The sequence below is a fragment of the Somniosus microcephalus genome, chromosome 8 (genome assembly GCF_052327205.1).
Source record: "Somniosus microcephalus isolate GS21.2 chromosome 8, FLI_Smic_1.0, whole genome shotgun sequence".
NCBI classification, from domain to species: domain Eukaryota; kingdom Metazoa; phylum Chordata; class Chondrichthyes; order Squaliformes; family Somniosidae; genus Somniosus; species Somniosus microcephalus.
This window is the reverse complement of record NC_140994.1, coordinates 39,096,552-39,112,851: the sequence shown is the minus strand read 5'-3', so window position 1 is coordinate 39,112,851 and position 16,300 is coordinate 39,096,552. Positions and strand designations below refer to the sequence as shown.

At 44.3% G+C, this 16,300-nt stretch overlaps 1 protein-coding gene across 3 annotated transcripts in view; it reads right to left on the bottom strand.

Moving 5' to 3' along the window:
• Nucleotides 1-16,300, bottom strand: part of acadsb (acyl-CoA dehydrogenase short/branched chain) — a 75,634-nt gene that overhangs the window by 18,255 nt on the left and 41,079 nt on the right. For 2 of the 3 annotated variants that reach the window (XM_085994607.1, XM_085994606.1), the window contains exons 2-4: nt 14,341-14,509; nt 9,386-9,486; nt 555-761 (exon numbers count right to left, since the gene is read on the bottom strand). In XM_085994607.1, the coding sequence (XP_085850733.1) occupies nt 555-761; nt 9,386-9,486; nt 14,341-14,509 (477 nt within the window). The remainder of the gene's footprint in view (nt 1-554; nt 762-9,385; nt 9,487-14,340; nt 14,510-16,300) is intronic. The other variant, XM_085994608.1, reaches the window with a different exon arrangement.

Here is a 16,300-nt window from a genome sequence, read left to right as displayed (position 1 = left end):
CAATATAAGATAGTCACCAAGAAATTTAATAGGGAATTTAGAAGAAACTTCTTTACCCAAAGACTGGTGAGAATGTGGAACTGGCTACTACAGGGAGTGGTTGAAGCGAATAGTATAGATGCATTTAAGGGGAGGCCTGACAAACATACGAGGGAAAAGGGAAGAGAGGGTTATGCTGATAGATTTAGATGAGGAAAGACGGGAGGAGGCTCGTGTGGAGCATAAACGCTGGCATGGACTGGTTGGGCAGAATGGCCTGTTTCTGTGCCGTATATCCCATGTAATATAATCCTATGTAGGCAGAGAAAAAGAGCAGAATGTGTATAATTACCAATTTAACCAATTTCTTTGTGACACCCTAGACTACATCACTTAGACACAACCATCTTGTTTAATACATTTCCAAAAGAACCATTTCAGATCATTGAAAACTATTCACTAATACTGGGATTTTAATATGAAGATAACATTTTAGTTTTTGTTCCTTCTACAAGTACAGAAATGCATTATACTTGAGTATATTTGAAATTCCGAAACTTCCATTCACAGCTCACCGTGTCTTTGACAAGTCGAGGTAGATATTTTCTTTTTTGTTCCTCTGTCCCACATTTCCTCAATAATGTGTTGATCAGAGTGTTCTGTATGTCGCAGAGGACTGCTACGGATGGGTCCACTTTGGCCAACTCTTCTATAACAAGGATAGAGGAAAAGAAGGTCGATTCTGGTCCACCATACTGTTCCTCAATCTCAATTCCCATCAACTAGAAATTTAAAAAAAAGAGTATCACAAGTGAGGAACACACAAAAAAGTGTATATCTCTCTCCAATGGTGTTACCGTAAAAGATTGGAAATGTTAGAAAAAAGTGATTAAAGGAATGATATGAAATAAATAATGGTGCAGAAAGAGGCTGCAATTAAACAAGTACAGGAAGAGGATGGCATGAGATACATTTTATTATATTGAATGTAATTACATCAAGGATCCTTGTGGCTGGGGAACAGGAGCATAGAGCAGGCATTTTACTTATTTATGCATGAGTGGAAACCATTTAATAACGTAATTGCAGTGAAACTCCAAAATAAAAAACAGTTTTGATAAAGTACTATAAAGCAGCACAGCAGGTATGGAGCGTGTGAAAAATATCCAAGAGGGATGGGAAGCCAAATGCCAGCTGGGGATTTGGTGGCCATTTTACACTCAGTGCAGCATTAACAGATGGAGAGAAATTCAACTATTAAAAAGCACTATAGTAGCTATTGAAGCAACGTGAGAAATGCCAGGCATTGCTTGATGACCACTTGTAATCTTTCAAGCTGGTGCTAGTTCAGAAAGTAAAAATAAGAGTCAGAACAGTGGCAAGAGACAGCAACGGGGAGAGGGGGGTGGGGGGGCAATGGGGCAAGCAGCCAGATAGCACAGTAGTGAATAGTGACATCTATATTGAAGATGAAGCTTAGGAACTCAAATCACAGGAAAGATGAATACGTAAATTTAATTGTGATAGAAAAGCATAGATATTCATGACCGAAATAGTGTTATCGGAAAGCATTTACAAAAAGTGAGATACTTAAGGAAGTGCACAATCTGGGGGCTAAATTGGATAGCCCCCGAAAACGGGCACGTGGATTGCAATGCGCGATTAACCCGCGCCTGTTGATTGAAATGCAGGCAGCATGTCAACTTCGTGTTGCCTGCTCATTATAGTTATTTCAGTGTGTAGCCAGCTCTAACCACGTTGTTCATTGGCTGCACTTATCAGAAGGGGGCCCAAAACCGTAACTTCCTAGCACCATTTAAATCTAGCCTGCACTGCTTAAAGCTAGTCTGCACCTCTAAAGGGGAGGTGCGTTGTGGCTGGAGCAGGTGCCGGGAGTCATGTGGGAAGCAAGTCTGTCCTGGGCAACAGTGAGGAATGGCACAACATGGCAGAGTGAGAGCTCCAAGGTTTTCGGAAGCTGCACTGGACGTCTTGGTGGAGGAGGTGGACAGGAGGGGAGAGGCCCTGTATCCGCATGGGACCAGGAGGCCCTCCAGACACAGTCAAAAGGCAGTAGGAGCAGGACAGCCCTGGAGGTCAAAGCCAGGAGTCAAGCCCCAGTGCAGTGCAGGAAGAAGTTTAATGACCTCATGAGTGGTCAAGGTCATTAAACTTCAAATGCCACATCTTACCAACTGCACCACTAGCCTCAGCTCTATTCACCACACCATCACTCACCAACCAGCAATCTCCATCAATAAGGACTCAAAATAACATTCAGATGCTTCACCTCACCCTCACACACTTAGCACTGCTGCAAGTCTCACACCCACATCACACACACTGCCAGCTGTTCAATCATGACAGCCACATCACCCAAAAAGATTGCACGACACTCACTGACACATTTCCCTCTCTCTTGCAGGAGAAGGTGGCGCACAACCGGAGGTGGCAGGAGCTAACCGGAGTGGGATGCGCCTGCATGTCCTAACCCCCTTGGAGAAGACTGTGCTAGCCATAATTGGAACGGTCACTGCTGAGGCCGTGGCCAGTGGCGGGGCTGAAACCATTGAAGATGACAGTATGCTTATACCTAATCCTCCTTCTCACATCCCACAATCTCTTCTGATTTACAAGCTGCAGATGGTGTAAGCATGCACCTCTTACTTTCTGCCCCCCTCCCCTCACCACAACCTTACCCTTGTGCCTTTTTCCTTTCAGATACTTGAGGTGCAACCTGGCCAGGCAGTGGAGGAACACCAAGAAGAGAGCGATGATGAAGACACAGCACCGTCACTTGATTTCACACTCTCAGCCACCAGCTCAGATACTGACACTGTGCTCATCTTACAGGATAGGTTAGAGGCGGGATCTGCTCATGGCAAGACACCGGGTACAAGTGCGCTGTAGCCAGGGCAGGGGGAAAGGATAGCGTCATACACGGGTTCTGCTGCAAAGGACTCAGATGAGGTCTTTGATTGGGCAGCCTACAGAAGGACGCTGATGGGAATGCACAACAAAATGCTTGGTACATTGGGAAACCTGCCAGAAAGCCTGCGTTCAATGTCAAGGAGTCCAGCACCAACTTGGCATAGGGCTTTGTGCAGAGCTTGGAGCTCATCCTTTCCAGCATGGAAGTGGTGGCCAACTCCATTCGCACACTTGTGGAGCCAATCAGGATACAGCATCCGATGGCCGACGTCACAACTTCCATTGCAGCATAAGCAGCAGCCACCAAACGTCTGGGTGCTGCCATGCAAGCTCAGACTGCTGTCATCATGGTTGTGGATTACAGTATTCAAAGGGGCTTGCAGGGTGTCATAGCAGTCCAGCAATCTATCCTCCAACAGATTACTAGGATTGCTGAGGCGCCTCCCTGGGGGAAGGAGCAGTGGCTCCCTGGAGCACGAACCTGCTGTTCTCTTAGGATGACAGCATTCGTCCTCCCACCCCTGCCACTCCGCCAGTGCCCTTGCTGTTGCCCATCAGCCAGCCAGCCAGCCCGCCCAGACTACTGCTGTCCATGCTGAAGTGGTGCAGTCCGCAGCCGTGCCTTCTAGGCCCAGAGCTGCTCGAGGCCGTCCTCCTAGGCCATCTGCAGTCTCCCCCACTGAAAGTCAGCAGCCTCCACCAACCATACTGCAGCCACTGGGGTACTATTGCATAGGAGCACTAGGACAGGCAAAGGCACACGGAAGACAGGCACTAGGGAATGCACAAGGGTGATTAGTTTACATTTATATGCAATATGATATGATTCCATTTATAAATTTGGTTTGGAATGGTTACTTTGTCGTTGCTTTTATTTTTGCTTTGTGGCGAAGCAGACGCTGTGATGGTCAGTGACAGAGGGAAGGTAAGGTGTGGGACACTCACTCTCCTCTTCCGCCACTGGCTGGCCAGCTTGGATTTCTTGGGTCTCTGAAATGAGAAAGACACAAGGTGGGGTTGTGGTGAGGGTAGGGGTGGGGAAAGCAATAGGTGCATGCTTACACCATCTGCAGCTTGCAAGTCAGAAGAGATTGTGGGATGCAAGGAGGAGGATTAGGTATGAGCATACCGTCATCTTCAATGCTTTCAGCGCTGCTGCTGGCCACGGCATCAGTCACAGCCACTCCAATTATGGCGAGCACCATCTTTGTCAAGTAGAGTGAGGGTATGAAGGCACGCCTGTCCCCCCTCCAGTTAGCTGCAGCTGCCTCCTGTTATGCGCCACCTTGTCCTGCAAAAGAGAGGGAAGTGGGTCAGTGAATGTGGTTCAGTGTGTTTGGCTGATGTGGATGTCATGGTTGAATAGCTGGCAGTGTGCACAATGTGCGAGATGTGGGTGTGAGGCTTGCAGCAGTGCTAAGTGTGGGAGGGTGAGATGGAACATATGAATGTGAGGTATAAGTTGTGATTGATAAGATTGTTGCTAGGTGAGTAATGAGAATGTGGTGAATTGAGCAGTCTGTGCAGTTTGTGGAATATGGCATTTGAAGAGGAATACGGACCTTGACCACTTGTGCAAGGCAATTAAACTTCTTGCGGCACTTATCCAGGTCCTCGGGGCTACACTGCTCACATTGACCGTGACGGCTATCTAGTCCCAATGCCTTCTCATAGTTTGCCTGCTGGGCCTCCTGGCCCCCTATGGATAGAGGACCTCTCTTCTTCCATCCACCTCCCACACCAGGGCCTCTTGTGCTGCGTCTGAAAATCTGGGAGCTCACTCTCTGCTACGTTGCGCCATCACTCACTCAGTTTTCTTGCTCCTCTGTCAGTTTCCCAGCCACTTCTAGTACCTGCTACAGCCAGAATCCACCTCCCCTTCAAGAGGTGCAGGCTGCCTTTAAGTACAGGCTGGCTTCAATTGGTACTAGCCTCACACAAACTTGGGCCCCCTGCTGAGACGCTAAGCCACAGAACAGCACGTTTACTGCTTCCTTTATGCTGCAATCATTTTAATTAGCAGGCAGCACAAAGTTTGTGTGCTGCCTGCATCGGATTCAACGGGCGCGGGCTAATCGCGCATCGTGATACTTGCGCCTGTTTTCGGGCCTTATCCAATTTCTATGCCTGCGTGTCTCAGTGACAATTCTTCAATTGATTGGTTGAAGAGCCTCGCTGTTTCTTGACCTCTCACAGAAGCCACAGATCCCCTGTAGAAGGCACCGTGCTGGATCAGACACCGGATTAGAGCAAGTCTGTGCTCTAAAGCCCACAAAAACAGTGTGCAGCTGTCAGCGAGGTGAACAGCGAGCACTGTTCCTTCGCCGCTGACCATAGGAACAGGAGTAGGCCATTTAGCCCCTCAAGTCTGTTCCACCATTTAATGAGATCATGGCTGATCTGCAACCTAACTCCATATACCTGCCTTTGGTCTGTATCCCTTAATGTCTTTGGTTAACAAAAAGCTATCTCCGATTTAAAATGAACAATTCATCTAGCGTCAATTGCCTTTTGCGGAAGAGAGTTCCAAACTTCTACCATCCTGTGTGTAGAAGCGTTTCCTAATTTCACTCCTGAAAAGTCTGGCTCCAATTTTTAGAATATGCCCCCCCACCCCTAGTCCTAGAATCCTCAACCAGCGGAAATAATTTCTCTATCTACCCTATCTGTTCCCCTTAATATCTTGAAAAATCCAGACCAATATGTGTCTGATTCAGAAATGTTACAGACCATTAACATTACTAAGGTTATCAAGTTGCTCGAGATTTGACCTCAATCTCATGAGAACCTACCAGTCTTCTACATTCATATCTCTTGTAGGTTGTTTATGCGGCTAAATCATATCAATTAGCATTAAACATTCTTGTACAAACATAAAGTGTTTTAGATCTAAATATTATATGTTAAATGTTTTTTGGCCATTATCTAACTCTTTTTCTCCAATTTTGGTTCCTTGAAACCATCCCTCAAGAGAGAAGATACTTTGTTTGCAAACCTCTGCCAATACCATCTGTAACCAGTTACAGGAAGTGCACATTAGAACATCAAGCTGCTGCTCCCTGCAATATATCTATTTTCTGTAACTATCAAAATTACCCAATTCTACTTGGTAGTATTTAGCACAAGAAAGCTGCACAAACTCATACAAAAGAGCAAATGTACAGATTATTAAAATTGCAAATGATGTTAAAAGAAGAGGGCTTTACATTTCACGTCACTAGAGTTCACTGGACAGTTAGGCAGTTTTAGTGTATTTTCTTCCACTAAAATGTTCAGTATATGAAATATTTTACCCTAGTTCAGCCAGACAGAATCAAGAATTTGTTGTCAGATACAAGACATATTTGATGTTGTGTAGAGCTCCCAACAGCGCCACAGCAATATGCCTCAACCCTGTAGCCAGTGTATCATGTCCGGTTCCTATCCATCATGACTTCTTGGAACAAAACTGCACAATGAGTGCAGAAATGCCATTAGTATTGTAAAAGGTTAATATCTTCACTGAGGCAACCATCACAAGAACTTTCAGTTTCCTGGCCCCAACCGCCTCCTTTTCACCATGGCCATACAATCCCTCTACACCTCCATCCCCCACCAGGATGGCCTGAGGGCGCTCCGCTTCTTCCTTGAACAGAGGCCCAACCTGTCCCCATCCACCACCACCCTCCTCTGCCTGGCTGAACTTATTCTCACATTGAACAACTTCTCCTTTGACTCCACTCATTTCCTCCAAATTAAAGGTGTTGCTATGGGTACCCGCATGGGTTCTAGCTATGCCTGCCTTTTTGTGGGATATGTGGAACACTCTTTGCTCCAGTCCTACTCAGGTCCCCTCCCTCACCTCTTTTTCCAGTACATTGATGACTGTATCAGTGCCGTTTCCTGCTCTCGCCCTGAACTAGACAATTTCATTCACTTTGCCTCCAATTTCCACCCTTCCCTCACCTTCTCATGGTCCATCTCCGATTCTTCCCTTCCTCGACTTCTCCGTCTCCATCTCTGGGGATAGGTTATTGACCGACATTCACTACAAGCTCACTGACTCCCACAGCTACCTGGACTTCACTTCCTCCCACCCTGCCTCCTGTAAGGACTCTATTCCATTCTCCCAGTTTCTCCATCGCATCTGCTCTGACGATGCCACCTTCCACACCAGTGCTTCAGACATGTCTTCCTTTTTCCTCAACCGAGGATTCCCCTCTACCGTGGTTGACACGGCCCTCGACCGTGTCCGTTCAATCTCCCGCACTTCTGCCCTCACCCCTGCCCCTCCCTCCCGGAACCACGATAGGGTTCCCCTTGTCCTCACCTTTCACCCCACCAGCCTCCACATTCAACGGATCATCCTCCACCATTTCCGCCACCTCCAACGCGATCGCACCACCAAACGCATCTTCCCCTCCCCTTTCAGCATTCCGTAGGGACCGCTCCCTCCGAGACACCCTAGTCCACTCCTCCATCACCCCCAGCACCCCTTCCCGTGCAAGCACAGGAGATGCAACACCTGCCCTTACACCTCCCTCCTTCCCACTGTCCAGGGCCCCAAACACCCCTTCCAGGTGAAACAGCGATTTACTTGTACTTCTTGCAATCTAGTATACTGTAGTCACTGCTCACGATGTGGTCTCCTCTACATTGGGGAGACCAAACGCAGATTGGGTGACCGCTTTGCGGAACACCTCCGTTCAGTCCGTAAGGGTGGCCCTGAGCTTCTGGTTGCCTGTCATTTCAATTCACCACTCCATTCCCACTCAGACCTCACCGTCCGCGGCCTCTTGCATTGTTCCACGGAAGCTCAGCGTAAGCTCGCGGAACAGCACCTCATCTTCCGATTAGGCACTTTACAGCCTTCCGGACTCAATATCGAGTTCAACAATTTCAGATCATAACCTCGGCCCCTATTATATTTTTATATATTTTTTATCCACACCTTTGGTTTGTGCCTTTTCCTTTTTTTCTCTCCCACATGGCAGCTGTCTCTCATTCTGCCAGCGTATTTCACACTTCATCTAGAGCCATCTTTTGTCTCTTTACCTGTCCTATTACTATCTCATCTCGTCTTGAATATCTCAATGTCTCTTCACCTCCCAGACCTTCCCTTTTGTTCTTTCATCCCCTCCCCCAGCCCCAAACTGGCCTTTTAATCTGTTTCATTTCCTGCGCCTTTTTTTCTCAGTTCTGAAGAAGGGTTTCGACCTGAAACATTAACTCTGTTTCTCTCTCCACGGATGTTTCCTGGCCTGCTGAGTTTTTCCAGCGTTTTCTGTTGTTATCATAAGAGCCAGTTTGTTAATGGCTTTACTTCCTGGACCATTATAAATTGTGCGTGTTAAGTTAATTTGTTAATGGCCTTACGGAGTCAGCTTTGTAACTATGCTTGCTAGTTAATGCTCTCTGTCTGGAAGATACCATACACAACGCCAGAGATGGAACCTAATCATGAAATTTAAACACAATGATCCAGTCATCAACTAAGCAAAGTGAGGCCCAGACAGCCATCAACAGGGAATGTGACTAATGCATATTGAAAAAAGGTATAAGAATGTTAACATCCAAACCCCAAGACACACAGAGGAGACGACTTCAAAGGAGATTGAGAGAGAGAGAGAGTCCAGCGAAACCTTCCACGTCAGTGCATTCCGTGTCCTTGGTTGTACGGGAAGTAAAGCTTATATTTTAACCAAGTCATTACTGTCCAAGTTTGTATAATGCATGCTGTGCGTGTTTAATAAACTGTTCTGGCTTACTAAAGCGAGTACCCTTTGTCGTCACCATTTATTCCAGTCAAGTCCAAGTAAATAAAGCATTTAAAACTGCTTATAGTATTGTGCTATGGATTGATTTCCATAGGGAACTGGAGTGGGTGCTTACTCATTTCACTGAGGATCCTGACTGGCCAGGGTTAAATAATGTGTAATAAAAACAGAAAATGCTGGAGAAACTCAGGAGGTCAGGCAGCATCTGTGAAGAGAGAAACAGAATTAACGTTTCAGGTCGATGACCTTTCGTCAGAACTGGTTTCAGATTGATATCAAGGAGTTTTGTTTGGTGGTCAGAGAATCTCACCATTTTTTTTTCTGGTAAGTTTTACTTGTGGTTAAGCCCCTCTCCCAGCAAACTACATAATTAAGGCAGAATCCACAATAAGGAAAATTGTCTGTATGAGAAATAGGCTTTGCCTGCTCCATACTTAACTTTTCAACTTTCAGAGTAGATATGTGCATCTCTTCTGTTTGAGCTGCACCAAGGCCAATATCCCAGAGGTGAAAAGGGAGTCTTCTAATTTACTGCTCTACCTAGTCTTTAACAGAAGACAAGTACCACCAATTTGCCAAATTATGTGCAAAAACTTTATGGCATTGAAAAATGTCCTAAATATGATCAGTTAATGCTTACAAAGTTAATCTCCATGGCTTTATAGTTATATATCACAAGGTAAAGAAGTACAAGATTCCTAAAACAAAATATTACTAACCCCTTGTTCAAACAATCCTGCAATGACAGATTCATCCATGTGAGACTGTTCATCCATTTTGCGGACCAGTGGTGCAATTCGCTCCTGAGCAAACTTAGCAACTAAAAAAAAAATCCAAAACTGTCAGCAAGAAAAAAATGATATTTCACAATACTGAAAAAGTAAAGATTCTGAAATAAAGTATACAGTATTTTTCATAGTTTACAGTTAGGAATTTATAACATCCATTTCCTTTTCATGTGCTTATCTACTTATCAAAGTGATGGATGTCACTGGTAGGAATGACTTTTTTCTGCACTGCACCCAGCGTCAGTATCAAGTATTCTGGGGTCGATGCAGCACATCAGCTACAAGAGAAATACGCTTCAACTAACCCCGCAGGGGAGCAAACCTTCCTGCAATGTTGGTAGGTTTCTATTTCCTACCCTCTATCCTTACGGCAAACTGTAAGGTAGTTAAAAGGAGAAAAAAGTTAATTCCCAACACTTACATTCCTCGTCTTGGGAAGTAAAAATCAAATCAAATGTTAAAAAATGTTGAAACAACAAAACCCATCACAGATACACACCCATATAATTCCATACAGCCAACCACCATGGAATAAGTTGGGTAACCCTTCCTGCATACCTGCCCAAAGAATGGAAATTTCACTTTGCTGATTTCGTAGAGACTGGTTCTAGAGAGATATTCTTGTCCCACCCCTCAAGACTCCACCTAGTATTATCTCCAGCTTAAAATGCAAATAGACTTGTATTGAACTGAATGGGTCTGCCTCACTAAATTAGCGAAGAACCAGTCATCACAGAAAGGAGTTTTATCCTTTATATTTCCCTCAAAACATGGTCAGTAGAGATGGAAAGTAATCCTAAATAACTATTTTCAAGAGACCCACACAAAGTGCCTAGATTCTCTTCACAATAATAAATACAGTATGATCTGTTTAATCTAAACATCAACAGCTTATATTAATATATTTGTATTTGAAACATTATGCTTACAGTAAATATGAACAAATTTGTAATACAACATAGAATTATTTAATTTTTATCATTTGCCAGCTCTTGGCCATCCCAATCATTCATATACAAAGCTTCCATTTGTTATTATTTAGTTAGAACTTTGGTTCTGGTAATATGATGGCCTGGATTTTGCGGTAGGAATAATGGTGAGGCTATTAGCGCTCACCGTTATTAAGGAGTAAATCGGACATGAATTTCCGGCGTGTAGTGTGCAGTTAAACGCAGAAATCAGGAAGTTGCTGTCCGATTTGCCCCGCTCCTACACCGGTACCTCGCTGAGAAATTCACCATTCAAATACATGAAAGATGTGGAAGTTGCGGTGCTTGCCCACTAGATACCCTAGAAACATGCCAAAAAATGTTAGGGCTTGTCCATTCAAGTGTAAAGTGAATTTTTAATGTCTTGATAAGTCTTTGTTACTGCCAAACAACCTCTCTGGCCCTGAAAATTTACTTTTACAAGTGTGGAGTCTCATTCCTTCAGATTTTAATTATTGTTGGGAGAGTGTTTTTAAAAATTAAAAAATTAAACTTTTAAAAAAACTTTTTCTTTGTCTCTTATCTATCTTTCTTAATTCCATCTTTCTTTTGCTTTCTGTACATGATTTTACATTGAATTAAATATTCTAACTTACACTTCCTGGTTTAGACTCTGTGTGCCTCAGTAAGGATTCTTCAATATGATTGGCTGAAGAGACACACTGTTGCTTGCCCTGTTCACTCAGGTCACAGATCCCCTGTAGAGGGCACCGTGCTGCATCAGACTCCCGATGACCGTAAGTTGCCGCTCAAAAGCCCACAAAAAGTCTGTGGGCAGCTGTAAGCGTAATGAACAGCGATCGGCGTTTGTTCGCTGCCGACCACAAAATACGGGCCATTAAATTTTAGAAACACATTTTAAAATTAAATGTTTTTCACATACATTTTATGCAAGGAGAGTATAATAAACCTTAATTGGGATCTGAAAGGATTAATAAATTTAATCCCCGTGCTCAATTTTCCTACTGACTGACAATCCCCCATCAGTGGTAAAGTGTTGCTACAATTTCAACCCCTCTCCTTTATTAATATGTCATACGTTATAAACAGATGTTTGTGCTCCCCCAACTAACGTTGTTCATGCAAGACATTGAGCAAGACAAGCAGCTTACTTTAGCGAAAACAATCCAATCCATTGTAGCTCATGCTAAATTCTATCTTACCGTCCATAACACAAGCTTATTTCAGCCATTTATATCCTGCATTTAATTTACCCAATATCAACCTGGTTCCCCCTAAATCACCATACTTCTTATAACACACAAGAATGACCACACAAAAATCACTCAAACATCATTAAAAACTCCCACAGAGATATCAGATAAAGATAGATTCTGGCAGCTTTAGGATGTGCACTACAGCACCAGTTGTAGCTCTAACATACTAGACTGGACACAAGCGAAGAATTTGTACACTTCTCAAATTTTAGCACATCACGACCTTTGTTCCACAACATGTCCCATTTTGTTCCTCTCATTTCTCCCTTTTCTTTTGCTATTAATTCCTATCTAGCTGTATTTATTCTTTGTCTCTTTCATTTCTAACATCAGTTTGTTTTCTGTCTGCCCAGTTTGTTTTTGATTACCTCCTGTGCATGTTTCCCAATAGACACAACGTGAGCAGAATCAGAGAAGTGCATAGTAACAGCAGGACAGATTCAAGATCGATTCTGGAGCTACTGGTAATTGCTGAAGAGGGTTTCCACATAATCCTAATAATTGCTAAGGTCATACAATTGAAAACAACAAGTCTTTCAGAAAGACAGTGACAGATTGCATGGTGATTGAAAAGACTGGAGCAGATATTATATTTTTCCCCCCAAAATGAAAGCCACAGAAATAAATAACATTTGTAACAAAAAAAAAGTGAATCTCGACAGGTACACTAGCCCACCTCTTCCTTTACTGCTATTTAAACTATATGTATGTATATTTATTGTACTCATCAGGCTTTTGTTTATTCATTTTTATTAATTGCATTTTAAATAAGGAATCAGTTTCTTAAAGTAAAAAAGAGTGATGTGTGTGATGGAGAGGCATTGGCACGGATATTTACAGGGAGGGAGTGGAGAGGCTGGAAGCAGCCAAAGAATCCAGGAATGTTGGAGGACCTGCCAAATTTGATGGCAGGACACCATTATCATATTCCCTGGCAATCGTATGGCAAGGCAGGCTGGATATCGGGGCTTGGGTGGGAGGTCGCTGATCAAGGCAGGGGCTACAGAGAGGCCGCAATTGGCAGAAGGGAGGCCAAAGGCTTTCTTGAGGGGCCCGAGGGGGTGGCGGCGAACACTCCTGCTCCTCCTAACCTACAAGGAGTGCTATAAAAAGCACTTACCTTCTGGAGCCGGCAGCTCCCACCACGCTTTTATTGCAGGGTTTCCCCCGAGCCCTAGGAAACCAGCCAGCAGCAGTTAAATTTAAATCAGACTCCCAATTGCACTGTGGTAGCCCGATTTAAATATGCCTCTCCAAGCTCTCCAAGACATGATACTCGCAAGGCAGGCTGCCCACCGGCGTAAAAATGGTGGCAGGACACGTATGCGTCGGGTTGGAGTTGTGTTTTTTAGTGTTCAACGCCCCCGCCCATCGTGGCACGGGGGGGCGGGGGGGGGGGTCAATATCGAGACCACTGTATCCATCACTATACTGTACTATGTACACCTGAGTAATGGAGCCAGATAGCAAAGAATATAGTTGAAAAAAGCAACACAAAAAAAACAAGCATTTAAAAAAACACAAAAAATCCTCATGCAATCCTACCATGTAACTGACGACCTGCCCACCTGATAAGTGGCAAATTAGTTGGACAGATTACTGGTGCCAGAATGGATATGGATATAGATATAGATATATCTATCATCAGGGTCAGCAGCAACAACTCCCAAGCCAAAGATAGCATAGATCATGTAAACGAGGTAAAGCTCCCTCTATTCTGCCCCAAACTGTCTTGGTGCTTTATCCCCAACCTCAGAAAAGGAGGTACTATCAAAAACTGCATCTTCTTCCATTTTTTCCATTTCCCATCTCTGATCAAGGCTGTCAATTTGCAGAAATATAGGCTTGAATCTGCTATTAAGAATAACCAAAATAATTTCATTGTCACAACATTAGAGATGAAGTGCAGGACTTTCAACTTTGGCAGGGGCGTAAAACAGGTGGTAAACAGATCAGCGGCCTGCTATACACCCCATCCACCCAATTTTCCTTTCAATTAACTTCTAATTGGAAGTTACATTCACTATTTCCAACCAAACAGTTGAAATCCAGTTCCCACAGATGAAAGTATTCTAATCCTGCCCATTATCCAAGCCCAATAAAGCTCCCTTGATACAACAAAACAACCAAAATAATTGAAGGTAGCGAGTGATTTGTCATGGTGTCACATTCAATCATAAATCCTATGATTTTGCTCAGAAGTGGTATGAATTTTAAAAATCAAGAGGGAGAGAAGAATAGGAGCCAATACTAAAGTTAGGAATCAGGTGGGAGCGCACACTAGAACCCAGTACTAAAGTAAGGTGTTGAACGATCAACTAGATTCAGTACTAAAGTCAGGAATAGGGTAGGAGAGAGCAACAAGAACTAGTCGGGAGGTAGAGCAACAACATCCATTTAAGAAGTTTTTTTTTGCCCAATCTATTGAACTGAGCTAACTGCCAGAATTGACCAAACTGGCTTGCAGAATGCAAATAACTGTAATACAGCTGCAAGCTATGGAGCTACAGCAGCGGGATGAACCGTCACTCAGCCCTAATTGGGCCTGGCTTTCAAGAAATGTGGTTTTTCAGATTTACATGCAACTGGCTTGTCATTTTTGGCTAGAATTCCCATGACAAATCACTAGTCTTAATATTGACCAACAAGAACTAGTACAAAAACAAACAAACTAATTTACCGGTTTCTTTCATCATTATCTCTTCTTCAGTGAAAGTCTGTAGTGGTGCATAAAGGTTGCCACCGGCAGTGCCATTATCCAAGGCAACCTTTGCCGTGGTAGATTTTGAAAGCCATTGTTGAGCCTTTGGAACTGCTTGACACCAGGGTCTGAAAAAACTTCTTCCCAGCTTTTGGTTATTTATGCAAGATATACAGTAGAACAGAAAGAAAAAAAGTGTTATTTAACTGTTCTACTTTTAAAATAAAACTACTTTTTTCCTGATTTATATGTAATTAACTATAGTTTACCATCTTTAATTGACACCCTTACCTACTCACTTTTATTTGAAACCAATATATTATTTTATACTACAATAAAAATGTTAAAATTGAACCTAACATAAGAACCAGGAGCAGGAGTAGGCCAATCGGCCCCTCGAGCCTGCTCCGCCATTCAATAAGATCATGGCTGATCCAATCTTGGCCTCAACACCACTTTCCCGCTCTCTCCCAATACCCCTCGACTCCCCTGTAGTTCAAATGTCTGTCAATCTCCGCCTTGAATATATTCAATGACTCCGCCTCCACAGCTCTCTGGGGTAGAGAATTCCAAAGACTCACGACCCTCAGAGAAGGAATGCCTCCTCATCTCCATCTTAAATGGGCGACCCCTTATTCTGAAACTATGCCCCCTAGTTCTAGTTACCCCACTAGGGGAAACATCCTCTCAATCCCCCTCAGAATCTTCTATGTTTCAATAAGATCACCTCTCATTCTTCTAAACTCCAATGAGTATAGGCACAACCGGCTCAACTTTGTCACAAGTCAACCCTTTCATCCCAGGAATCAACCTAGTGAACCTTCTCTGCACTGCCTCCAATGCAAGTATATCCTATCTTAAATATGGAGACTAAAACTGTACGCAGTACTCTAGGTGCAGTCTCATCAGCGCCCTGTAAAGCTGCATCAAAACTTCCCTACTTTTATACTCCATACCCCTTGCAATAAAGGCCAACATTCCATTAGCCTTCCTAATTACTTGCTGTACCTGCATGCTAACTTTTTGTGTTTCATGTACTAGGACCCCCAGATCCCTTTGTACCGCAGCATTTTGTAGTCTCACTCCATTTAAATAATAATTTGCTTTTTCATTCTTCCTTCCAAAGTGAATAACCTCACATTTTCCCACATTATACTCCATCTGCCAAATTTTTGCCCACTCACTTAACCTATCTATATCCGTTTGCAGACCCTATGGGGGCGATTTTGCCACCACTGGGGAGGCGGGACTGCCGGGAAAATGGCAGAATCTGGGGCGGGTACACATCCTACCCCCAACCCACCGCCGTGCCATCTTCCCAGGAGGCGGGTACCCAACCCGCGCCGGGTCCCGTTTCCTCGAGGCAGGAAGGGGATTAGTGCCAATTAACTGCCTGTCTACAGAGCAGCAGTGATACCTGCCCTGCTGTATGCTTCAGAGACATGGACCATGTACAGCAAACACCTCAAAGCACTGGAGAGGTACCACCAACGCTGCCTCCGCAAGATCCTGCAAATCCATTAGCAGGATAGGCGTAACAACGTCAGTGTTCTCACTCAGGCCAACATCCCCAGCATCAAAGCTTTGACCACGCGCGATCAGTTCTGATGGACGGGTCACATCATCCGCATACCCGATAAGAGACTCCCAAAACAAGCGCTCTACTCGGAGCTCAGACACAGCAAGAGAGCCCCAGGTGGGCAGAGGAAACACTTCAAGGACACCTTCAAAGCCTCCTTGAAAAAGTGCAACATCCCCACTGACACCTGGGAATCCCTGGCCCAAGACCGCACAAAGTGGAGGAGAAGCATCCGGGATGGCGCTGAACACTGAGTCTCTTCGCCGGGAGCAGAGCAAGCGGAAGCCAAGTGCAAACAGCGGAAGGAGCGCACATCAACCCAAGCACCCCACCCACCCGTCCCTTCAACCAGCGTCTGCC